This window comes from Bombina bombina, chromosome 5 (genome assembly GCF_027579735.1).
Source record: "Bombina bombina isolate aBomBom1 chromosome 5, aBomBom1.pri, whole genome shotgun sequence".
NCBI lineage: Eukaryota > Metazoa > Chordata > Amphibia > Anura > Bombinatoridae > Bombina > Bombina bombina.
In genome coordinates, this window is record NC_069503.1 from 736784660 (window position 1) to 736810384 (window position 25725).

General features: G+C 42.3%; 1 protein-coding gene across 1 annotated transcript in view; it reads left to right on the forward strand.

Moving 5' to 3' along the window:
- E2F3 (E2F transcription factor 3) overlaps positions 1-24590 on the forward strand; it is a 121804-nt gene extending 97214 nt beyond the window's left edge. The window contains exons 6-7 of the mRNA XM_053714791.1: positions 11968-12094; positions 23445-24590. Coding sequence (XP_053570766.1) covers positions 11968-12094; positions 23445-23698 — 381 coding nt within the window. The 3' untranslated portion in view covers positions 23699-24590. The remainder of the gene's footprint in view (positions 1-11967; positions 12095-23444) is intronic.
- Positions 24591-25725: the final 1135 nt, after the last annotated feature.

A 25725-nucleotide genomic window follows, 5' to 3' on the forward strand; every position in this document is an offset into this window, starting at 1 on the left:
CCGATTGTACGACACTCTCTGATGTGGTGGACAGATCACCATCGTTTAGTTCAGGGGGCTTCTTTGTTCTTCCGACCTGGACTGTAATTTCAACAGATGCAAGTCTGACAGGTTGGGGAGCTGTTTGGGGGTCTCTGACAGCACAAGGGGTTTGGGAATCTCAGGAGGTGAGATTACCGATCAATATTTCGGAACTCCGTGCAATTTTCAGAGCTCTTCAGTCATGGCCTCTTCTAAAGAGAGAATCGTTCATTTGTTTTCAGACAATGTCACAACTGTGGCATACATCAATCATCAAGGAGGGACCCACAGTCCTCTGGCTATGAAGGAAGTATCTCGAATTCTGGTATGGGCGGAATCCAGCTCCTGTCTAGTTTCTGCGGTTCATATCCCAGGTATAGACAATTGGGAAGCGGATTATCTCAGCCGCCAAACGTTACATCCGGGCGAATGGTCTCTTCACCCAGAGGTATTTCTTCAGATTGTTCAAATGTGGGGACTTCAAGAAATAGATCTGATGGCCTCTCGTCTAAACAAGAAACTTCCCAGGTATCTGTCCAGATCCAGGGATCCTCAAGCGGAAGCAGTGGATGCATTGTCACTTCCTTGGAAGTATCATCCTGCCTATATCTTTCCGCCTCTAGTTCTTCTTCCAAGAGTAATCTCCAAGATTCTGAAGGAATGCTCGTTTGTTCTGCTGGTAGCTCCAGCATGGCCTCACAGGTTTTGGTATGTGTATCTTGTCCGGATGGCCTCTTGCCAACCGTGGACTCTTCAGTTAAGACCAGACCTTTTGTCGCAAGGTCCTTTTTTCCATCAGGATCTCAAATCCTTAAATTTAAAGGTATGGAGATTGAACGCTTGATTCTTAGTCAAAGAGGTTTCTCTGACTCTGTGATTAATGCTATGTTACAGGCTCGTAAATCTGTATCCAGAGAGATATATTATAGAGTCTGGAAGACTTATGTTTCTTGGTGTCTTTCTCATCATTTTTCCTGGCTTTCTTTTAGAATTCCGAGAATTTTCCAATTTCTTCAGTATGGTTTGGATAAAGGTTTGTCTGCAAGTTCCTTGAAAGGACAAATCTCTGCTCTTTCTGTTCTTTTTCACAGAAAGATTGCTAATCTTCCTGATATTCATTGTTTTGTACAAGCTTTGGTTCGTATAAAACCTGTCATTAAGTCAATTTCTCCTCCTTTGAGTTTGAATTTGGTTCTGGGGGCTCTTCAAGCTCCTCCGTTTGAACCTATGCATTCGTTGGACATTAAATTACTTTCTTGGAAAGTTTTGTTCCTTTTGGCTATCTCTTCTGCCAGACGAGTTTCTGAATTATCTGCTCTTTCTTGTGAGTCTCCTTTTCTGATTTTTCATCAGGATAAGGCGGTGTTGCGAACTTCTTTTGAATTTTTACCTAAGGTTGTGAATTCTAACAACATTAGTAGAGAAATCGTGGTTCCTTCATTGTGTCCTAATCCTAAGAATTCTAAGGAGAGATCATTGCATTCTTTGGATGTTGTTAGAGCTTTGAAATATTATGTTGAAGCTACTAAGAATTTCCGAAAGACTTCTAGTCTATTTGTTATCTTTTCCGGTTCTAGGAAAGGTCAGAAGGCCTCTGCCATTTCTTTGGCATCTTGGTTGAAATCTTTAATTCATCATGCTTATGTTGAGTCGGGTAAAACTCCGCCTCAAAGGATTACAGCTCATTCTACTAGGTCAGTTTCTACTTCCTGGGCGTTTAGGAATGAAGCTTCGGTTGATCAGATTTGCAAAGCAGCAACTTGGTCTTCTTTGCACACTTTTACTAAATTCTACCATTTTGATGTGTTTCTTCTTCTGAAGCTGTTTTTGGTAGAAAAGTACTTCAGGCAGCTGTTTCAGTTTGAATCTTCTTCTTATAATTTAAACTTTATTTTGGGTGTGGATTATTTTTCAGCGGAATTGGCTGTCTTTATTTTATCCCTCCCTCTCTAGTGACTCTTGCGTGGAAAGATCCACATCTTGGGTAGTCATTATCCCATACGTCACTAGCTCATGGACTCTTGCTAATTACATGAAAGAAAACATAATTTATGTAAGAACTTACCTGATAAATTCATTTCTTTCATATTAGCAAGAGTCCATGAGGCCCACCCTTTTTGTGGTGGTTATGATTTTTTTGTATAAAGCACAATTATTCCAATTCCTTATTTTTTATGCTTTCGCACTTTTTTCTTATCACCCCACTTCTTGGCTATTCGTTAAACTGATTTGTGGGTGTGGTGAGGGGTGTATTTATAGGCATTTTGAGGTTTGGGAAACTTTGCCCCTCCTGGTAGGAATGTATATCCCATACATCACTAGCTCATGGACTCTTGCTAATATGAAAGAAATGAATTTATCAGGTAAGTTCTTACATAAATTATGTTTTTCGTTCCTTTTGAAATTTCAAGGGAAACTCCTTTTCTTCTTCCTCTAAGCAGGAAGGAAACTATTCGCAATCCAAATCCACCTGGAGACCCAACCAATCGTGGAACAAGGGTAAACAATCCAAGAAACCTGCTGCTGCTTCCAAGTCAGCATGAAGGGTTTGCCCCTGATCTGGGATCGGATCTGGTAGGGGGCAGGCTTTCTTTCTTCATTCAGGCTTGGGTGCGATATGTTCAGGATCCCTGGGCTATAGAAATAGTGTCTCAGGGATACAAGCTGGAATTCAAAAATTCCTTTCCCTGAGGAAGATTCCTTGTTTCAAGACTATCTGCAGACCAGATGAAGAGAGGCGTTCCGATACAGGGACAGAGTTTTTATTCAAATCTGTTTGTAGTTCCCAAAAAGGAGGGAACCTTCAGGCCTATATTAGACCTCAAGAGTCTAAACAAGTTTCTCAGAGTTCCATCTTTCAAGATGGAAACTATTCGTACCATTCTTCTATTGATCCAAGAGGGTCAATTTATGACGACAGTGGATCTAAAGTATGAATATCTTCATGTTCCTATCCACAGAGATCATCACAAGTTCCTGAGGTTTACCTTTCTGGACAAACATTTTCAGTTCGTGGCTCTTCCTTTCGGTCTGGCCACGGCACCCAGAATTTTCACAAGTCCTGGGGTTTCTGCTTGCGGTTCTAAGACCGCGGAGCATTGCGGTGGCGCCTTATCTGGACGATATTCTAATTCAGGCGTCATCTTATCAGCAAACAAGGTCCCATACCGACATTGTGCTATCCTTCCTTAGAACTCACGTGTGGAAGGTAAATCTGGAAAAGAGTTTAATTCCACAGACAAGGGTATCCTTAGGAACTCTAATCGACTCTATATCCATGAGAATTTTTCTGACAAAGGTCAGAAAGTCCAAGATTCTGAATACATGTAGAGTCCTTCAGTCCACTCCTCGACCGTCAGTGGCTCTGTGCATGGAGGTTATCGGATTGATGGTAGCGGCAATGGACATCATTCCGTTTGCTCGGTTTCACCTCAGGCAGTTAAGCATGCTCAGGCAGTGGAATGGAGATTATACGGATTTGTCTCTTCAAATAACCCTAGAACAAGAGACGAGGGACTCTCTTCAATGGTGGTGGTCTCTGGATCATCTATCCCAGGGGGCGTGCTTTCGCAGACCTTCATGGGTAATTGTGACAACGGACGCCAGCCTTTTAGGATGGGGAGCAGTCAGGGGCTCTTTAAAAGCTCAGGGAGTATGCACTCAGGTAGTCTCTTCTTCCCATTAACATTCTAGCGCTGAGGGCGATCTTCAATGCTCTTCGGGCCTGGCCTCAGTTGGCTTCGGTTCAATTCATCAGATTCCAGTCGGACAACATAACTACAGTGGCTTACATCAATCAGGGAGGAATGAGGAGTTCCTTGGTGATGACTGAAGTAGCCAAGATAATCCGGTGGGCGGAGGCCCATTATTGCCATCTGTCAGCGATCCATATCCCAGGGGTGGAAAATTGTGAGGCAGATTTTTCTGAGCAGACAAACCTTTCATCCGGGAGAGTGGGAACTTCATCCGGAAATATTTTCCATTATGATTCTCAAATGGGGTCGGCCGGCATTGGATCTCATGGCATCTCATCAGAATGCAAAGCTTCCGAGATACGGGTCCAGGGATTCCCAGGCCAAACTGATAGATGCTTTGGTCCTTCAACCTAGCATATCTATTCCCCTTGTTTGCTCTTCTTCCCCGGGTTATTGCTCGAATCAAACAGGAGAGGGCATCAGTGATCCTCATCGCTCCTGCGTGGCCTCGCAGGATTTTGTATGCCGATCTGGTGGACATGTCATCTGGGACACTACCGTTGAGGAAGGACCTTCTTATTCAGGGGCCCTTCCTTCACCCAAATCTAGTTTCTCTGAAGCTGACTGCTTGGAGATTGAACGCTTAATCCTATCCAAGCGAGGTTTCTCTGATTCTGTGATAGATAACTTAATTCAGGCACGTAAACCGGTAACTAGGAAGCTTTACCATAAGATATGGCGTAAATATCTTTATCGGTGTGAATCCAAGGGCTACTCATGGAGTAGAGTTAGGATTCCCAGAATTTTGTCTTTTCTCCAAGAAGGATTGGAGAAGGGTTTATCAGCGAGTTCCCTTAAGGGTCAGATTTCTGCTTTATTTATTCTGTTGCATAAGCGTCTGGCAGATGTCCCAGATATTCAATCTTTTTGTCAGGCTTTGATTCGAATCAGGCCTTTTTTTAAACCAATTGCTCCTCCATGGAGTTTGAATTTAGTTCTTAAGTTCTTCAAGGGGTTCCGTTTGAACCTATGCATTCCATAGAGATTAAGTTGTTGTCTTGGAAAGTTTTTTTTATTTCTTGTTGCCATTTCCTCTGCTCGAAGAGTATCTGATCTTTCGGCATTACAATATAATTCGCCTTACCTTATTTTTCATTCAGATAAGGTGGTGTTACGTACTAAACTTGGGTTTCTTCTTAAGGTTGTTTCAGATAAGAACATTAATCAAGAGATTGTTCCTTCCTTGTGCCCTAATCCTCCTTCTCAGAAGGAAAGGCTTCTGCATAATTTGGACTTAGTCCGTGCTTTGAAGTTTTACTAAAGATTTTCGTCATTCTTCTCTGTTTGTTATTTTCTCGGGAAAACGTAAAGGTCAGAAGGCTACGGCTACCTCTTTCTTTTTGGTTGAGGAGTATCATCCGTTTTACATATGAGACTGCTGGACAGCAGCCTCCTGAAAGAGCTACGGCTCATTCCACTAGGGCGGTTGCTTCCTCATGGGCATTCAAAAATGAGGGCGCCAACATAGTGTGAATCGTTCAAACAACAAATATAAAAGTGATGTGCAAAAAACTACTCACAAGGAAAGTGGCACCTTAAATGAATAAGGTGCGATAAAGCAGGCTGACATTCAAATTCCAGCAGTCAGTACGCTGGAGTTCTCACCCAGAGGACCTGTGGAATCCAGATAGGCGTCTAGAAAGTAGCACCCACGTTTTTTAGGGCCAATGGCCGGACCAGGTGAGCTGCAAGCTTATAGGTGTTCTCCTGCTGCACTCACGCCACCGAGACTTTTCTCCAAAACTGACAGTGTCAGTGTATGAAAGGTTCCGTGGTAAAAGTCCTGTTTCAAAAACAAGTGGATCGTGGAAAGAAGCATAAATACCGGGTCGTGGTATAAAACAAACAGTATTTATTTTGCAACGCATTTCTCAGTCTATTCCAGACCGTTTCATCAGGCCTGATGAAACGGTCTGGAATAGACTGAGAAACGCGTTGCAAAATAAACCGGTCTTCGGACCAAGTAGGGGGCAGATTATCTCTTCTCAGAATCATGGTTGCAGAACGTTCAGGACCCTTGGGTTCCGGAAGTTGTCGCCCAGGGTTACAGGATAGGGTTCAGATTCCATCCGCCCAGGGGAAGATTCCTCCCGTCAAACCTGTCTTCAAGACCAGAATAGACAGAAGCCTTTCTAGAATGTGTGAGGGATCTCTCCTCTCTAGGTGTTAACGTACCAGTACCCCAAGCAGAAAGGGGTCTAGGGTACTATTCAAATCTTTTTGTGGTTCTAAAGAAGGGCACGTTCCGCCCGATTCTGGACCTAAAGTGTTTAAACAAGTTTGAGTGTTCCATCGTTCAAAATGGAAACTATCAAAGCTATTCTTCCCCTAGTTCAAGAGGGCAAGTTCATGACCACTATAGACTTGAAGGATGCTTACCTTCATGTGCCAATTCACAGGGACCACTTCAAGTTTCTAAGATTTGTGTTTCTGGACCAACACTTTGGTCTGGCGACGGCCCCGAGAGTCTTCACGAAGGTTCAGGGGGTGCTACTTGCAGAGGCCAGATTCAGAGGCATTGCTGTGGCGCCATATCTGGACGACATCCTAGTCCAGGCGCCGTCGCTCAGTCTGGCAGAGGATCATTCAAGGGTGCTTCATCTTTTGCTCCAATCTCACGGTTGGAAGATCAACTCAGGAAAGAGTTCCCTGGTTCCCAGCAACAGGGTGGAGTTCCTGGGCACGATAATAGACTCTATGTCCATGAAAATATTTCTCACAGACCATCGACGCAGGAAGATTGCGTCCTCTTGTCTTGCCCTTCAGTCCTCCTCAAGCCCCTCAGTGGTTCAGTGTATGGAGGTGATCGGACTCATGGTTTCCAGCATAGATGTCATTCCATTCGCCAGGTTCCATCTCAGACATCTTCAATTGTGCATATTGAGACAGTGGAACGGATATCATTCAGATCTATCCGCCCGGAGCAACTGTCCATGGGGACATCCTTCTTGAGACCGTCCTGGGAGATTGTGACCATGGACGTGAGTCTGGCAGGATGTGGAGCTGTTTGGGGTGCCAGGATGGCACAAGGAAAATTGGTCCTGGGAGGAGTCTCTCTCCTTCTAATAAATATTCTGGAACTCCGAGCAATCTACAATGCTCTGAAGGCACGGCCTCCTCTGGGGTCGTTAAGCTTCATCAGATTGCAGGCCGACAACATAATCTCAGTGGCTTATATCAACCATCAGGGGAGTACGAGGAGCTCCCTAGCCATGAATGGTCTCTTCACCCTGAAGTGTTCGCAGAGATTTGTCTAAGGTGGGGAATGCTGGAGATGGATCTCATGGCGTCCAGACTCAATTGCAAGCTACATCAATACGGGTCGAGGTCCAGGGATCCCCAGGCAGAGCTGGTAGATGCCTTAGCGGTACCTTGGGGGTTCAGCCTAGCTCCCATTTTTCCACCGTTACCACTTCTACCTCGTGTAGTGGCACGCATCAAACAGGAGTGATCTTCAGCCATTCTGATTGCTCCATCGTGGCCCCGGAGGACGTGGTTTGCGGATCTGGTGGGGATCATCCTCTCCGCCGTGGAGGTTACCCTGTCGCAGGGATCTGCTGGAACAGGACCCTTTTTTCATCCTCAAAATCTCGATTCTCTGAGGCTGCCTGCGTGGAGATTGAATGCCTAGTCTTGGTCAAAAGAGGGTTTTCTGAGAGTGTGATTGATGCTCTAATTCAGGCAAGGAAGCTAGTCACTCGTCACATCTACCATAAGGTGTGGAGAACTTATTTGTCCTGGTGTGAGAAGCATGGATATCCTTGGCATGAGGTGAAGGTATCCAGGATTCTGTCTTTCTCCAGGATGGTTCGGAGAAGTGTCTTTGCCACCAGTTCCTTAAAGGGACCGATTTCGGCATTATCAGTCTTGTTGCATAGGAGACTCGCTGAGCTCCCTGACATCCAATCTTTTGTTCAGGTTCTGTCTAGAATCAGGCCTGTCTTTAGACAGTCTGCTCCCCAATGGAGCTTAAACTTGGTTCTTAAGGTATTACAGAAGGTTCCGTTTGAGCCTATGCATTCCATTGACTTTAAAATTCTGTCCTGGAAGGTTCTCTAAACTGGCTGCCTTGCAATGTGAGCCTCCTTATCTGTTTTTTCATGCGGATAAGGCTGTGCTTCGCACTGGTTTGGGGTTTCTTCCCAAGGAAGTGTCCAACCGTAACATCAATCAGGAAATGTGGTTCCTTCTTTGTGTCCTAACCCTTTTTCTAAGGAGAGGTTACTTCATAAACTGGATGTGATTTGTGCCCTGAAGTTCTATCTTCAAGCTACAAAGGATTTCAGACAGTCTTCTGTAGAAAGCCTCTTCTACTTCTTTGTCCTTTTTGGTTGAGGAGATTGATTCGCTTGGCCTATGAGACAGCGGGACATAAGCCTCCTCAGGATCACGGCTCATTCGACTAGAGCTGTGGCTTTGTCTTTGGCCTTCAAGAATGAGGCCTCTGTGGAGCAAATTTGTAAGGAGGCTACCAGGTCCTCATTACAAATTTGACGTTTTTGCTTCTGCGGAAGCTGTTTTTGGGAGAGAGGTTTTACAGGCTGTGGTACCCTCAGATTAGGGTCTGCCTTTTCCCTCCCGGTTTCATTCAGTGTCCTCTAGAGCTTGGGTATATGTTCCCAACAGTAATGAATGAAGCTGTGGACTCTCCTCCCCTTTTAGATGGAAAACCTAAATTATGCTTACCTGATGATTTCATTTCCATCGATGGGAGGAGAGTCCACGGCTCCCGCCCATATCTCCGATGAGCGGACCTAAATTTAGTTTATCTTCTGGCACCATTTATACCCTATTTCTCCTACTGTTCCTTGTTCCCTCGGCAGAACGACGAGGGGAGTGGGGGGTATTTAAGCCTTTGGCTGGGGTGTGTCTGCCTCCTCCTGGTGGCCAGATTCATAATTCCCAACAGTTATGAATGAAGCCGTGGACTCTCCTCCCCTCAATGGAAATTAAATTATCAGGTAAGCATAATTTTATGTTTTTGGGAGAAAGGGTTTTTAAGCAGTGGTGCCTTTTGTTTAAGTTGCCTGTCTTGTCCCTCCCTTATCTGTGTCATCTAGTTTGGGTATTGATTCCCAACAGTAATTGATGATGATCAGTGGACTCTGTGTCATTAGAAAGAAAACAAATTGTATGCTTACCTGATAAATGTATTTATTTCTTGACACGGTGAGTCCACGGCCCGCCCTGTTTTGTTTTTGGTTTTTTTAGATTTTTTTTTTGATATATAAACCTTGGGCACCTCTGCACCTTATTTCCTTTCTCTCCTTTCACTTGGTCGAATTACTGGGGTTTGTGGGAAGGCAAGTGATACTTAACAGCTCTGCTGTGGTGCCCTTTGCCTCCTCCTGCTGGCCAGGAGTGATATTCCCAACAGTAATTACTGATGATCCATGGACTTGCCGTGTCAAGAAATAAATAAATTTGTCGGTAAACATAAATTTTGTTTTTCTTAATTTAATGGGCATTCAAATAAAAAAAAAATATAAGCATAATTTGTTGCATTAAGTCAATGTTAACAAAGTTTTAAATGCTTAGAAATAACCATTCTCTGTTTCACACTTCCTATAACTGCCAATTTGTGATGTCAGACAATACTGTACTTGCATTAATGGAGACCTTGCATAATGTATATGGCCTCATTACCATACATAATTCTTGGGTGTTCCTTCCCTTCAGATAGCTATTAAATACTAAAGACCTTCATAAATAAGGGTTGTGTGAAAGTTCTTTTTAACCCCTTAATGACCGAGGACGTGCAGGGTACGTCCTCAAAAAAAAAAGGCAGTTAACGCCTGAGGACGTACCCTGCACGTCCTCGGTGTGGAAAGCAGCTGGAAGCGATCCAGCTGCTTTCCACACCACTACGCTACAGAAAGTTTTTTCTTAGAAGTGGGGATCAAAGGGGTTTATATATTTGTTGATCGGTTTGGCTGGTGGGGTATTGGACTGTGGGGGGGAAGCTACACTACAGAAACAAATAAAAAATAATAATAAAAAAAACATTTTTATTTGCAAACTGGGTACTGGCAGACAGCTGCCAGTACCCAAGATGGCCCCAATAAGGCAGAGGGGGAGGGTTAGGGAGCTATTTTGGGGGGATCAGGGAGGTTGGGGGCTAAGGGGGGACCCTACATAGCAGCATATGTAAATATGCTAAAAAAAAATTATTATTATTTTTTTTTTAATACCTTTTATTTTAGTACTGGCAGACTTTCTGCCAGTACTTAAGATGGCGGGGACAATTGTGGGGTGGGGGAGGGAAGGGAGCTGTTTGGGAGGGATCAGGGGGTGGGATGCGTCAGGTGGGAGGCTGATCTCTACACTAAAGCTAAAATTAACCCTGCAAGCTCCCTACAAACTACCTAATTAACCCCTTCACTGCTAGCCATAATATACGTGTGATGCGCAGCAGCATTTAGCGGCCTTCTAATTACCAAAAAGCAACGCCGAAGTCATATATGTCTGCTATTTCTGAACAAAGGGGATCCCAGAGAAGCATTTACAACCATTTGTGCCATAATTGCACAAGCTGTTTGTAAATAATTTCAGTGAGAAACCTAAAATTGTGAAAAATTTAACGTTTTTTTAAATTTGATTGCATATGGTGGTGAAATGGTGGCATGAAATATACCAAAATGGGCCTAGATCAATACTTGGGGTTGTCTACTACACTACACTAAAGCTAAAATTAACCATACAAGCTCCCTACATGCTCCCTAATTAACCCCTTCACTGCTGGGCATAAAACACGTGTGGTGCGCAGTGGCATTTAGCAGCCTTCTAATGGTGGGGGAGGGAAGAGAGCTGTTTGGGAGGGATCAGGGGGTGGGATGTGTCAGGTGGGAGTCTGATCTCTACACTAAAGCTAAAATTAACCCTGCAAGCTCCCTACAAACTACCTAATTAACCCCTTCACTGCTGGCCATAATACACATGTGATGCGCAGCAGCATTTAGCGGCCTTATAATTACCAAAAAGCAACGCCAAAGCCATATATGTCTGCTATTTCTGAACAAAGGGGATCCCAGAGAAGCATTTAAAACCATTTGTGCCATAATTGCACAAGCTGTTTGTAAATAATTTTAGTGAGAAACCTAAAGTTTGAAAAAGTGAACAATTTTTTTTTATTTGATTGCTTTTGGCGGTGAAATGGTGGCATGAAATATACCAAAATGGGCCTAGATCAATACTTGGGGTTGTCTACTACACTAGAGCTAAAATTAACCCTAGAAGCTCCCTACATGCTCCCTAATTAACCCATTCACTGCTGGGCATAATACACGTGTAGTGCGCAGTGGCATTTAGCAGCCTTCTAATTACCAAAAAGCAAAGCCAAAGCCATATATGTCTGCTATTTATGAACAAAGGGGATCCCAGAGAAGCATTTACAACCATTTATTCCATAATTTCATGAGTTGTTTGTAAATAATTTCAGTGAGAAACCTAAAGTTTGTGAAAAAATTTGTGAAAAAGTAAAAAAAATTTTTTATTTGATCGCATTCGGCGGTGAAATGGTGGCATGAAATATACCAAAATGGGCCTAGATCAATACTTTGGGATGTCTTCTAAAAAAAAATATATACATGTCAATGGATATTCAGGGATTCCTGAAAGATATTAGTGTCCCAATGTAACTAGCGCTAATTTTGAAAAAAAGTGGTTTGGAAATGGCAAAGTGCTACTTGTATTTATGGCCCTATAACTTGCAAAAAAAGCAAAGAACATGTAAACATTGGGTATTTCTAAACTCAGGACAAAATTTAGAAACTATTTAGCATGGGTGTTTTTGGTGGTTGTAGATGTGTAACAGATTTTGGGGGTCAAAGTTAGAAAAAGTGTGTTTTTTTTTCCATTTTTTCCTCATATTTTATAATATTTTTTATAGTAAATTATAAGATATGATGAAAATAATGGTATATTTTGAAAGTCCATTTAATGGCGAGAAAAACGGTATATAATATGTGTGGGTACAGTAAATGAGTAAGAGGAAAATTACAGCTAAACACAAACACCGCAAAAATGTAAAAATAGCCTTGGTCCCAAACGGACAGAAAATGGAAAAGTGCTGTGGTCATTAAGGGGTTAAACTTGCTTTTTTTGGAATTGTTGAAAGCTTTTGCATTTTGCAAATTTTCATAAGTAAATCATTTTTGCTATATTGTGCTGATTATTTTGTCCTTTTTTGCAGAGCTTGCAGATTCATTTGTCCAGTACTCAAGGTGCTATTGAAGTATACCTCTGTCCTGAGGAAAATGAAGCACTCAGCCCAATTAAGCAAGACCTTAATGGAAGTATTACGAAGTCAAACACCAAAGGTAAATTGCTAAAAGTAAAGTGATTTGTGTTCTTTGCAAATGTATATGTTTTCTAAACAGTCTTCTAAAGAGCATAAAGGGGCAGTAAATGCCTTGATATGTTTGTATCAAAAGTTTAGTTGGGTATGAGAGAACTTTGCAATATAATTTTTCTTTCTAATGGTAGTGGGGGTCCATGAAAATTATTTCTAACATATGAGTTACATCACCTGGCCACCAGGAGGAGGCAAAAAAAAAAACCCCACCAGAGCTTTTAACTATTCCTCCTACTTCCCCCTTCCCTCCCAGTAGTTATTTTCCTTGTCTAGGAGGTAAGCAGAGATAATGCTGCTCTGCAGATAATCTTACTTTTACAAGCAATGGATAGTTCCTGGAAGAGAGGGTAGGATACCTTGCAGTCCTTTGACCATCTCAGGGTTTGAGTGTTGGCTAAGCAGTCCAGGGGTCACAGGGAAGTTCCCTAGTCTCCTTCTGTTGCTCATGAGTTATCTTCTGGATGTGTTCTTATGCTGAAAGTTTCAGAACATAGGACCTGATTGCAATGTCAAGATCTGCAGCATTTAAGTTAATGCTGCATTACTTCCTACATACTGGCTATTTGCTGTGGGTATGTACACGGGAAGCAGTCTTTTTTTTCTTTTTCAAGATATGACGAGTCCACGGATTTCATCCTTACTTATGGGATATCGCCTCCTAGTCAGCAGGAGGAGGCAAAGAGCACCACAGCAGAGCTGTATATATATATAGCTCCTCCCTTCCCTCCCACCCCAGTCATTCTCTTTGCCTGTGTTAGTGATAGGAAGAGGTAAAGTGAGGTGTTAGTTTAGAATCTTCAATCAAGAGTTTATTATTTTTTAAAGTAGTGCCACTGAGTGCTACTTTGTGCTGGGGTGTAGCCTAAACCAGATCAGTCTCTTCAATTCAAAAAGAGAAGCATTTGGTGGCTTTGGAGCAATAGGGACTGGTGGGACAAAATTCTCGCTGTGCCTCCTATAAATGTTTGCTGCCCCAATCTAGATAGCCTGAGCACTTTTAACTCAGGCTGATCTTTGTCCACAGTGCTATGGTAGGGAGAGGACCTCTGAATACCTGCTGGACTGCCATGCTGTCGCTCAGCATTCCAGGTAAGTGCTAACTTTAGTAAGTAAGCACTATATTGCATGCACACATATCAAGAGCTGTGTTACGAAAGGGCTCTTATTGTGCTGAGACGGTGGTCTCTTCTTGGGAGAGTTCTGTTTTAACGGCAGGGAAACGGACACCTTTCTTGTACTGCTCTCACAGTGTTTTTGATACAGTCAGTCCGGATAAATGTCTAGCTTTATTCGGTGGGGATTTACAGAGTTTGTGTTCTAGCATGCTTGCTAACGTTAGTCTGCCCAAATACAAGTTTAATATTATATGGAGCGGTTACATGTTAAGTGGCAAATGTAAAGACTCCATTTTTTGCTTTAGTATTGCCCGGGAGTTTAAGCACCGCACGCCCACAATGGGCGGAGCCTTGGTGCATGGATCTTTCTGACGGTTCCATTTTTCTCAGCCCGGAAATTGCAGTTATTACACCTACGATGGGCGGAGCAAAGGCTACGCTTGTTGCACTAGAGTTTGCGCGCCTTTTCTAATGTCAGTCCAGGTTAACGTTATGACTAGCAATGCAGTGCGTTCCCTATGTAATAAACAAATATGTGGTGGTTCTCTTGGCTGCGTTAATTCAGCAGAGACTTGTGCGTGTCTATTAAAGATTTGCTGTGCGTTGTCTGCTGTATGTGGTGAGACAGAACTGGGGCAGAGTTGTAAAGGAGTCAGACTTGTTAGCTCCCTTACGTTTGCCATCTAGGAGGACTGACTATAGCAGTTAATATTATGTTAATGCACGTTTTGGTTTCCCATTTAAAGACACAGTACCACCAGATTTTTATTTGAACTTGCTTTACACCATATGTTTAATTTCTCTACTGTAAAGTTGCAAATGTGAGGTATTTTACACATTTAAAGAGACAGCAGCGTTTTTATGGCTTGATTTTGTTCAAGGTATTCTGGATGTTTATATGTTAATTCATCCATTACGTTCTGAAGGGACTAGCATTACACAAACCTGATGCATTTTAGCTGTTTAAAGTATGTTGCAGCTTTTGTGCTTAAAATGGAAGAAGTGCACACATAGCATAAAGTTATTTTGGCCCACATGCGGTGCTCTGCGGTTCCTTGCAATTTCTTATGAGCGTGCACGAGACATGATTGCTTTAGGGTTTATTGCAATGTCTATTACTAGCAAGGTTCACATGCTTCTTGGTTATTTCTGACACAGAAATATGTGCATTTCAAGTTACAGTAATGTTTCCTTTTGTGTTAATTATCTTAAAACATTGCTTTTACTTTTTTCTGAACTTCTCCTTTTATGGCGGTAAGTTCTGGGGTTTAAATCCAGCAGCAGCGGATTTTCCCCCTTCCCAGGATTCCATGCATTGTCTTGGTGTAGTAGCCTAATGGTTAGCGTAGCTGTTTTTAAAATTTTCCTTCTCCCGTTTTTCAGGGAGATGTATCCTAGATTCAATCAGGGATTATTGGCGGACGGTTCCTGAGGTGATAGGAGCTACTTCCACCTTGGCTAAACAAACTATTATCCCTTTTTGGGGTAGTTGTACCTTCAAGGACCCTAGAGAAATTTGAGGGTCTCCTTTAGAAGTTTATGTTCCTCAGTTGTCTTCGCAACTGGCGGCCTGCATTGTCACGGTTACGACGGTGTATGGTGTCCCACAATGGCTTAGTGGTAAACTATGCTTCCTTGAAAGCTGAAGGTTAGGAGTTCAATCCAGCTGTGGCTATGTGCTCTCCATAATGCAAGTCCTACAAATATACTTCTTTGGACAGATACAGGACAGAATTAAAGCTCTTAAATTGGCTAATTCTTTTGTTTTGGATGCTTCTCTGCAGATTACCAAAGTGGCGACTAAGAGTTCAGGATTTTCCATTTTAGCGCGCAGACCCTTAGGGTTACAATCTTAGTCTGTGGACGTGTCATCTAAATCTAAGTTTTTTGACTATTTCTTACTAGGAAGGGCCCTGCTTGGGCCTGACCTGTAGGAGATTATTTCTGACATCACGGGAGGTAAGGGTCATTCCCTCCCTCAGGATTACCAGATTAAATTAAAGGGTTCGACGGAGTAATTTTTGTGCCTTTCGAAATTTTAAAGGAAACCTTCATTCCTCTCTTCTAAACAGGAAGGTGTCTTCGCAAACCATACCCACCTGGAGATTTCGCCTACCTTGGAACAAGGGCCATTCAGCATGAAGGGCAGACTGTCTTTCTTCTTCCAGACTGGGATATGGGATGTCTGGATCCCTAGGTTTTTGTGATAAGTATCTCAGGGATACAAGCTGAAATTCGGAAATTCTCCTCACAGAGGAAGGTTTATTCTTTCTCGATTGTTTTCATATCTGTTTGTAGTTCCCACAAAAGAGGGACTTTTCAGAGTTATCTTAGCTCCTAAGAGCCTAAACAGGTTACTTGGAGTTCCAACTTTCAAGACGGAGTCTATCCGTACCTTTCTTACATTGATCCAGGGGGTCAATTTTTGTCTACCTTGGATCTAAAGGATGCACATTTTCGTGTCCTTATCCTCAGATGTACATTTTCAGTTCGTGAATCTTATTTTCGGCACAATTATCAATTTTTAAAGGGTTCTGGGGTTTCTGCTGGCGGTTCTAGGCTGCGGGACATTACAGTAGCACCCTATCTAGCCGATATTTTGATCCAGGCAACGTCGGTTTACCAACTGACAAGGTCTCATACCGACATTGTTCTGTCTTTTCTAAGGGCTCACGGGTAGAGGTGACTATAGAAAATAGTTTGTAGTTCCACAGAACAGGGTTCCTTTCTTTATGAACTCTAATTGACTCTCAATCCATAAAGATCTTTTTGACTAACGTCAGGGAGTTAAAGGTTCGGAATACCTGCCTAATCCTTCAGTCCAATCCTTGGCCGTCAGTGGCCCAGTGCGAAATGGAGTGCTCTGAATTAGTATAATGTTTAGAGCAACAACTTAAGACTTTGACAACTCAAGTTTGATTCCCATTACAGGGAAATACATTTGAGGCAATTGGGTTGATGGTAGGTAGCGGCTATCATTCCGTTTGTTCGTTTTCATCTCAGACCTATACAACTGAGCATGCTAAGACGATGAATGGAGATTATGCAAATTTGTCTCCTCAAATAGATCTAGATCAGCAGACAAGGGATTTTTTTCCTATGGTGGTTGCTGCCGGATCATCTGTCACAGGGGACGTGCTTCCGCAGACCCTCTTGGGTGATAGTGGCAACGGACGCCAGCCTGATAGGATGGGGTGCAGTCTGGAACTCCCTGAAGGCTCAGGTTGTGTGGACTCTGTCAGTGTCTCTACTTCCCATCAATATTCTGGGAACAATATTCAATGCGCTTCAGGCTTGGCCTCAGTTGGCTTCGGCCAAATTCATCAGATTCCAGTCGGACAACGTCACGACTGTAGCTTACATCAATCATCAGGGAGGAACAAGGAGTTCCTTAGCGATGACAGAAGTAGCCAAGTTAATTCGGTGGGCGGAGGCTCACTCTTGTTATCTGTCAGTAATCTACATCCCAGGAGTGGACAACTGGGAAGCGGATTTTTTGAGCAGACAGACGTTTCATCCGAGGGAATGGGAACTCCATCCGGAGGTCTTTGCCACCCTGATTCTCAGATGGGGCAGACCGGAGCTGATCCTCAGGCCGAACTGATAGATGCCTTGGCAGTGCCTCAGTCGTTTAACCTAGCTTATGTGTTTCCGCCATTCCCCGGGTGATTGCTAGAGTCAAACAGGACAGGGCTTCAGGGATTCTCATCGCTCCTGCTTGGCCTCGCAGGACTTGGTTTGCCGATTTGGTGGACATGTCCTCTCTGCCGCCGTGGAAGCTTCTATTGTGGCAGGACCTTATCATTCAGGGACCCTTCCATCATCCAAATCTAATTTCTCTGCAGCTGACTACGTGGGGATTGACCGCTTGATTTTATCTAAGCGAGGGTTCTCTGATTCGGTCATTGATATCTTGAGCCAGGTACGTGAGCCTGTTACTAGAAAGATTTACCATAGGTATGGCGTAAATATCTTTATTGGTGTGGATCCAAGGGCTACTCATGGAGTAGGATTAGGATTCTTAGGATTTTATCTTTTTCTCCAAGAAGGGTTGGAGAAAGGGTTATCAGCAAGTTCCTTAAAGGGACAGATTTCTGCTTTCTCAAACGTCTGGCAGTTATTCTAGATGTTCAATCCTTTTGTCAGGCCCTGACTACAATCAGGCCTGTGTTTAGACCTATTACTCCTCCTTGGAGTTTGATTTTTGTTCTTAAGGTTCTTCAAGGGGTTCCGTTTGAACCTATGCTTTCCATAGATATTAAATTGTTATCTTGGAAAGTTTTTATTTTTGGTTGCTATTTCTTCTGTTCGCAGAGTTTCTGAGCTTTCAGCATTACAATGTGATTCTCCTTACCTTATTTTTCATTCTGATAAGGTAGTGTTACGTACCAAACCTGGTTTTCTTCCTAAGGTTATTTCCAACATTAATATTAAGCAGGAAATTATTGTTCCTTCATTGTGACCTGATTCTTCTTCTAAGAAGGAGCGTCTGGTACATAACTTGGACGTGGTCTGTGCTCTGAAGTTTTACTTGCAGGCGACTAAAGAATTTCGTCAATCATCTTCATTATTTGTTGTCCTTTCTGGGAAACGTAGAGGTCAGAAAGCTACGGCTACCTCTCTTTCTTTCTGGCTGAAGAGTATCATCCGTTAGGCATATGAGACTGCTAGACAGCAGCCTCCTGAAAGAATTACGGCTCATTCTGCTAGGGCTGTGGCTTCCTCATGGGCATTTAAAAACGATGCTTCTGTGGAACAGATTTGCAAGGCTGCAACTTGGTCGTCTCTAAACACTTTTGCCTCGCCCAAGGCTGTTTTTGGGAGACGGGTTCTTCAAGCAGTGGTGCCTTCCGTTTAGGTTCCTGTCTTGTCCCTCCCTTTCATCCGTGTCCTATAGCTTTGGTATTGTATCCCATAAGTAAGGATGAAATCCGTGGACTCATCATATCTTGTAAAAGAAAAGGAAATTTATGCTTACCTGATAAATTTATTTCTTTTACGATATGACGAGTCCACGGCCAACCCTGTCAATTTTTAAGACAAGTTTTTGTTAAACTTCAGTCACCTCTGCACCTTGGCTTTTCCTTTCTCTTCCTAACTTCGGTCGAATGACTGGAGTGGGAGGGAAGGGAGGAGCTATATATACAGCTCTGCTGTGGTGCTCTTTGCCTCCTCCTGCTGACCAGGAGGTGATATCCCATAACTAGTCATATCGTAAAAGAAACAAATTTATCAGGTAAGCATAAATTTCCTTTTTTCTAATTTGTTCAATTCTGAGTAAAGATGGACCAAGAGGCCCTGCAAAATGTTACTTGTTCTTTATGTTTTTATGCTAACGTGGAACCACCAATCCCTTTTTGTTCCTCATGTATTGAGAGAACTTTAAATTACAGGGATAGACTCGTGGACTAGTCATATCGTAAAAGAAATAAATTTATCAGGTAAGCATAAATTTCCTTTTTTTGGGGGGGGGGGTTCTCTGGGATCTCCTTAGAGCTAATGCCTTATCGACAAGAAGAGTGTAACGCTAGCAACTCTACTTTTAAGATGCAAGCTGAGTGTGAGGATGTTTTATTATATAGCGCTCGCTGCAGAGTTCATTTGTCAGTTTCGCTCCCCAGGGTATGCGCTGGGGTAAGCATGGAAGTCTCAGCCCTCTCTCCATTATGGCGTTCAGTAAGCTTTAGGTGCTATTACGTTTTAGGTTTTGCATCTTACAGTGCTCTTGTGCGACACAGGAGTGGCTGCTTGCAGCAAGCATTAGTCCTTTCTAGCACTGATCAGCGTAAAGGAGGGGGGTTATACAAGCCAACCGAAGGTTAGTCTAGCGCCAAAAAAACAGGCATTATCCCTGGTTTATGGGGGTTGTCCACTTTTTTTTTTTTTTTTTAAATTTCTCATTGAGACTTGAAAATCAGGAATGATATGATAAACAAGGAGCTGATGACTATACTGAGGGTACCTCAGTGGAGAAGTTTAATATAAATGCCTCTTATGGAAGGTTAATATGGCTTGCCCACTGGCACAGCTTTTACAGCCCCTGTCTCTCATCAGTACTACTGTTTCATTCTTTAACTCCTAGCCCTCAGTCATCCATTTCCTCTCCTGGGCCTCTCATATTGCTCCAGATCACAGGCCCCAGTACCCTGGATTCCTTGTTATGACAATCTTAACCCCCCACCCATACTACAACCAGTAGTTCTGGGTTCTCAGAAGTGTGCACTTCTCTCTGTATGTATTTAGTCTCCCTATGGGGAAAAAAGACCAGATGTGGACTCCTTGCTCAGAGGAATATGACTACAGCTCATTGACGAGGCCCAATAAAGGTCGGAACGATAGTTTGGGGTTGCTGTGTTCCTTGTTCAGAGGAATTGCCTGGTATTTCAGCGCTGGACTGACCGTAATAGGCAGGATCAGACTGATACTACAGGAAAGTTCTACTCTGTGAAAAGCATTACTGGGCTAAAAGAAGTTGCACCCAGGTGGTAAATCGCCATAGAACAGGCTAACAATGGTATAGAGCTGGTTGTTCGTTCCTGTGAATGCACTTCTCTCTGTATGTACTCAGAACGGTGCCAGATACTTCTGAAAGATAGCACTACAGGGTATCCTATGGATAGGAAACTCGAAGGATATTTCTGGAGAGTCTTAATTCAAAAAGGACTGCTCTTCCAACTGGCTGTAAGCATTGCTGCTGTTGCAGGAGCTGCAACCTTCTGGTGTGACTATTAAAACATATTTCTGTCTAATCCCCCTTGGGGGAGATTCAGGATCTAATTTAATCTGTTAAAACTGCTAACTCAATTTGTGATAAAACAATTCAGATTGTTGAGATCAATGCTAAGAATACCAGCCTTGCGGTATTAGCAAGGGGGGCTTTATGGTTAGTCTTGGTCTGCTGACAGGGTGTCAAAATTCACACTGCTCTTTGTCCTTTAAGGGCAAGACCTTATTTGGTCCAGGTTTGGATTCTATTATAGTGACTTACTGGGGTAAGATCCTTACCCAAGATAAAGGCTAAGCAGAAGGGTAGGACATTGGGTTGTTTTTTTATCCTTTCATCAGAACAAATCTTAAACTCTTCTTCCAAGCCAGACTCGTCCAGGGGTACCTGGAAGCCGAACCCAGTACGGAAGAAAACAAGCCAAGAAGTCAGTCCCTGAATTTTAAGTCTGCATGAAGGGGCGTACCCCATTCCTTAGCCCACTCCAGTAGGGGGCAGGCCAAATCTGTTCCAGGATGCTTGGACCTGGTCAGTTAAGGTTCCTTGGGTTCAGGAGATTGTATCCCAGGGTTACAGTATAGCCTTTCTGGCTGCCTCCAAGTGGCAGATGTATCTTATCCTGGGTATCAAAAAAGCCACAAAAGGCCTTTCTGGGGGTTATCATCCCTGTCCCCCAGAGCAGTGGGGCAGGTGTTTTTACTCATCCATTCATCATTCCCAAAGTAGGAAACTTTTCACCTCATTCTAGATCTAAATCTCTAAAGTTCTTGAGGGTTCCCACTTTCAAAGTGGAAACAATTTAGTTCACGGCTCTTCTGTTTGTTTTGGCCACGGCCCCAAGAGGTTTTACGAAGGTGTCAGGCTATAGGCTCCTTACCTGGAAGATATATAGGTTCAAGTGCTGTTTTCTCAGTTGACTAAATTGCACACAGAGAGGTTACTATGGTATCTTAGGAGTCCTGGTTGGAGGGTAAACCTGGAAGAGAGTTCCCTAGTGGCTTGCAGCAGAGTGGGTTTTCTGGGATCAGACTCCTTGATCATGAAGATTTTCCTCACAGATCAGTGCAAGATCAAGCTACGGGGGCTGCATGTCTGACTTTACAATCTGCTCTCCACCCTTTGGTAGCCCAGTGCATGGCAGCAGCACTAGATGCAAGGCCAATATAATGGAGACCTTTTAGACTTGTCTCAAGTAATACATCTAGATGCCGCCACCACCGGGGACTGAGCCCTAAGATATTGAAATGAGTTTCCTTCTGCCTTCTTGGGAGATAATTGCCACAGACGCAAGTCAGTCAGGATCGGGAGTTGTTTGGGGCTCCCAGAGTTCTCAAGGGATTTGGTCCAGTCGGGAAATGTCCCTTCCCATAAACATTCTAGAATTGAACCATTTTTAATGCTCTGCTGGCTTGGTCTCGGCTGACTTCTGTCAATTAGGCAATGTCAGTGGTGGCGTATGTAGATCAGGGAGGGACCCCCAGTTCCCTTGCTATGATAGGTGTCCCGCATTCTCTTGGGCAGAGACATCAGTGTCTTCTCTCAGCTATCCACATTCCGGGAGTGGAAAATTGTAAAGCAGACAGTCGTCAGACCCTTCATCCAGGTTAATGGTCTCTTAATCCAGAAGTATTCTATCAGCTGATACAGCAGTGGGGGACTCCAGAGAGACCTCATGGCTTCAATTTCAAGCTTCCGAGGTATGAATCTCGTGCGAGGGATCTTCAAGCAGAGGTGGATGCCTTGGCTATTCCTTGGGCTTATTTCTGGTTTATCAGTTTCCCCCAATTGTTCTTCCTCAAGTTTAGCGAGGATCAAACAGGAGAGAGTGGCAACAATTCTACTAGCGCCTGCGTGGCCTAGCAGGACTTGGTATGCAAACCTCATCAGGATGTCAGCGTCAGCTGCTCTTCCATTACGGCTTCCTCTAAGGGAATATCTGCTAATTCAGGGCCCTTTCACCAAAATCTAGGTTATGAGACTGACTGCGTAGAGATTGAATGCCTGATCCTAGTGCAGAGAGGCTTCTCTGAGGCAGTAATTAATACTCTGTTCAGGCATGTCTCTCTGGCACAGAGTTTTGATTGGCAGAAAGTCAGATCCCAGGTATTCTCCAGGAAGGGTTTGATCAGGGTCTTTAGTTCCATTAAGAGACCTATTTCGGCCCTTTTTTTTGTGTTTTTATGAAAAGAAAAAAAAATTGTTGGTAGTCGCCGGACAATCAATCTTTTCTTCAGACCTTGGAGTCTTAACCTTGTTAAAGTTTTGCAGCATGCAGTTACCTTATTTTCTTGCCTGAGAAATGTTATTAGAATCTTCGGTAGAGCAGATCTTCAAAGCTGCTACCTGATCTTCTCTTCATACCTTAGTTCTTCAATTGGTGGTGACTTTAAACTAGATAACTACCTTGCCTTGTTCATCCCACTCTTCTCCTTTGTAGACTCCACGGCTTGGGTATTACCTATTACCATAGGTTAAAATGGATTTTTGTGGACTCTTACTAACATTAGAAAACAAAATATATGCTTACATGAAATTCTGAGTCCACAAACCCGCCCTCTTTTCTTGCACCACTTCACCCCTGTTGTCTCTCTTGCTCTTCCTATCCTCTCTCTCCCTATCCTCTCTCCCCATCTTCTCTCTCCCTATCCTGTTATTGAACTACTGGGGAGGGAAGGTGAAGTATGAGGGATAATTAACGGCTCTGGTTTGGGTTTCTTTGCATCCTCGTGGCCAGGCAATGTAATTCCCATATGTTAGAATGGATTTTCATGGACTCACCCATGAGAGAAGAATTTATCAGGTAACCATAAATTTTGTTTTTGCCCTCTTCGTGTAATATAGCTCTAAAAATTGTGTGTGTTGTGATTCTCCACTTTTTTTCTAACCCTACTACATTTCTGTACCTAATTGGATTTAGCTTATAACCGTTTTCTTTCTAGAAGTTTTGATTTCTAATGGTAGTTAGGTACCTTACTCTTGGGTCTCGTGGACTCACTACCAAGAAAGAAATGACTATCTGGGTAAGAATAAATTGCTTTTTAATACTTTGACCTTAGCTAGCCTTGTCTGCAGACTCCAGCCCAGACAGGCTTCTCCAAATAAGGCTTTTGAAAAACAATTGCAGCAAACCAGATAGGTTTTCAAAAATGTTTAGATTTGGCTGATTATTCTGTAGCATCACAGCAGATATGTCTTGCAATTATCCCCTGAAGAACCGTCGCTGGTCTTTCTATGGGGATTGCGACTACTGGTGACCAGCAGGAAGGACGGCGGGTATAATTGCGCAGTCCCGCCGTAAGCTATTATAAGCAAGAAAACCCTTAACAGCGATGTACAGTAAATAGGTTGTTAAAGGGTCAGTAAACACATTTTAAGCTCTTAATTTCTGATTATTATTTTTTTTTTTTACTTCTCTTGTTTTTGTCAAGTAAGAATCCCTGTTTATCCTATTGTGTTTTTTTTTTTTTTTTATGCAGATATGTTATCTAGCTCAGAAACTGTGAACTGTTCTGTGGCCACAGAAACCATTTCTCCCCTCACATCTCCAACTAATCTGCAGCAGACAGAAGATCAAATACCTTTGAATCTGGATGCTCCATTTGTAAATCTGCTTCCTCCCTTCCAAGACGATTACCTACTTAGCCTTGGGGATGAAGAAGGCATAAGTGATCTTTTTGATGCTTATGAATTAGAAAAACTGCCATCACTTGATGACTTTATGTGTACCTGATTTACACTTGATCTAAATTGACAATGTATTGTTTGTTATAAAAATGGAACCAGAAATACTTGCAGATGTCACACGACAGCTAAATGTTCCGTGGAGCCTTCCTGGCTGTACCTGAGGAGCCTAAATACAAAGCAAAGATGGTTGAGGAAATTGAGGATTTTAATATTTGTTGAATGCTGTGCAAGTTATTCAACAATCATGCATTGGAGTTTCAGACTTTTAAATGTGCAAGTTTACATTTCATCACTTTTAGCCTTTCAAGATGTTTTGGCACCTTTTAATTAGAAGATCATGGACCTACAGAACTGTTGCATCTGTGCCTTCCTGCATTTCATCCCATGTGAGAAATTTCACAATCCATATGAACGCTCTTCTCCTTTCTAGTATAGCATGTTGTTAATGCTAAATTCAATTTGGTATCATTGTGCATTAAATGCATAGGCCATTGTGTGGGATTCCCACTTAGAAAAGCAAAATTTTTACGGTTTACTTTAAAAGGGTAAAACACCATGATTTGTTTTGCAGACGTGGGATGTTTAGAGTGCCAATAAGTTGCGCAGTAAATGAAGGAAAGAAAATTCAGCTTTGGGTTTTGAAAATTTCTTTCAAACGTTCTATAAAGTGGTTTTGTTTTGTTTTGTTTTGTTTTACATAAGTTTAGCATTGACAATTGAGATACTTGCTGGTTTTTTTTATTTGTTCCCCCCCCCCCCCCCCAAGGGGCCATTTGCCACCAAACTGCTTATAATACTAGTTGATTAGATTACTTTTTACCAGAACACTTCAGAGTAGTATACAATTCTGTAGTTAAGCATTTGATCATTTTAAGGATTTATTCAGTTATTAACTGATTTGAAGTGTTTCTGGTTCTTAAATAAATTCTATAAGATTTGCACTGTCCTTGGAAATTACTTGTTTAACCTTCAGTACTGAAGGCAAGATATGCTGTTGAGACTGCATTAGTTTGCTTTTTATATTTACGCATTTGTAAAACATGCCTACAATCCTTTTTTTTTTTTTTTTTTTTTTTTTTTTTTTTTTTTTTTTTTTTGTTATGGTGGGCAAATAACCAGTAGGCAAGGTCAGTTTAAATAGGCATATTATCTAATTTGATTCCAGCTGTTTAAATTTCCATTGCTACTTAAAATATGTATTTGTCTGCTTTAAGCTAAGGTAGTTATACCTTTATATTCAACAATATCTTCTACCATGGCTTTAGGAGGAATAAAATAACTTTTGAAAGCTTTTTTTTTAAATATAAATAAGGCATAGGTAGAATTTGTTCTGCAAACTAAAATGACTGCAGGCATTGGCATTCAGCTATTTTGGCACTGGTTTATGTGTGTAGTAGTGCAATACACAAATATTTTGATTTGGACAGATTTGTGCATCTGATGCTGAATAACTGAATTCTGCCCATGCCTAACATCCCATGCATTTTCCCTCCTGGCACATGCATAGCATTTGCCATTTCTAGATGGGACATGAAAGTTACATAATGATCATCAGTGGATCCACGTTTACACTCTAGCAATGGTTATCCATTGCTACTCATTTAATGTTGTTGAAATGGCTTGCAGCTATTTCTGTCAATTTTAGTCTTAAGAGGCAAACATTTAAAAGTTTGTTAGTTTGCTAGCCTTGGCCTTTATCCCCTAAAAAGAGTCTTACACTGTACGTTTAGAGAAGGGAGCTATACGCTAAATATCTTCTTGTTGATTGGATGTTTGCACATCTGACCATTTAAAAGCTTAATCAGAAAACTTGTAGTACAGACAAGCCTTCTTTATTAACAAATTATTTGTTTACAATAAGTCTAGCTTATTAAATATTTTCCCTATTAGAAAGTGATTTCTAAGCTGCAATAAACAATGTGAAAATACTAGTCATGGACTAGGAATGTTAACCAAAGCCTTAACAGATCATTTTTTTTATCACAATGCAGAGTTGAGCTGCTATAAGTCTTCCTTCTTAAAGGTGCACTTATCTTCCTTTATGGCATTTTTCCCCAATGGTCATTTGATAAG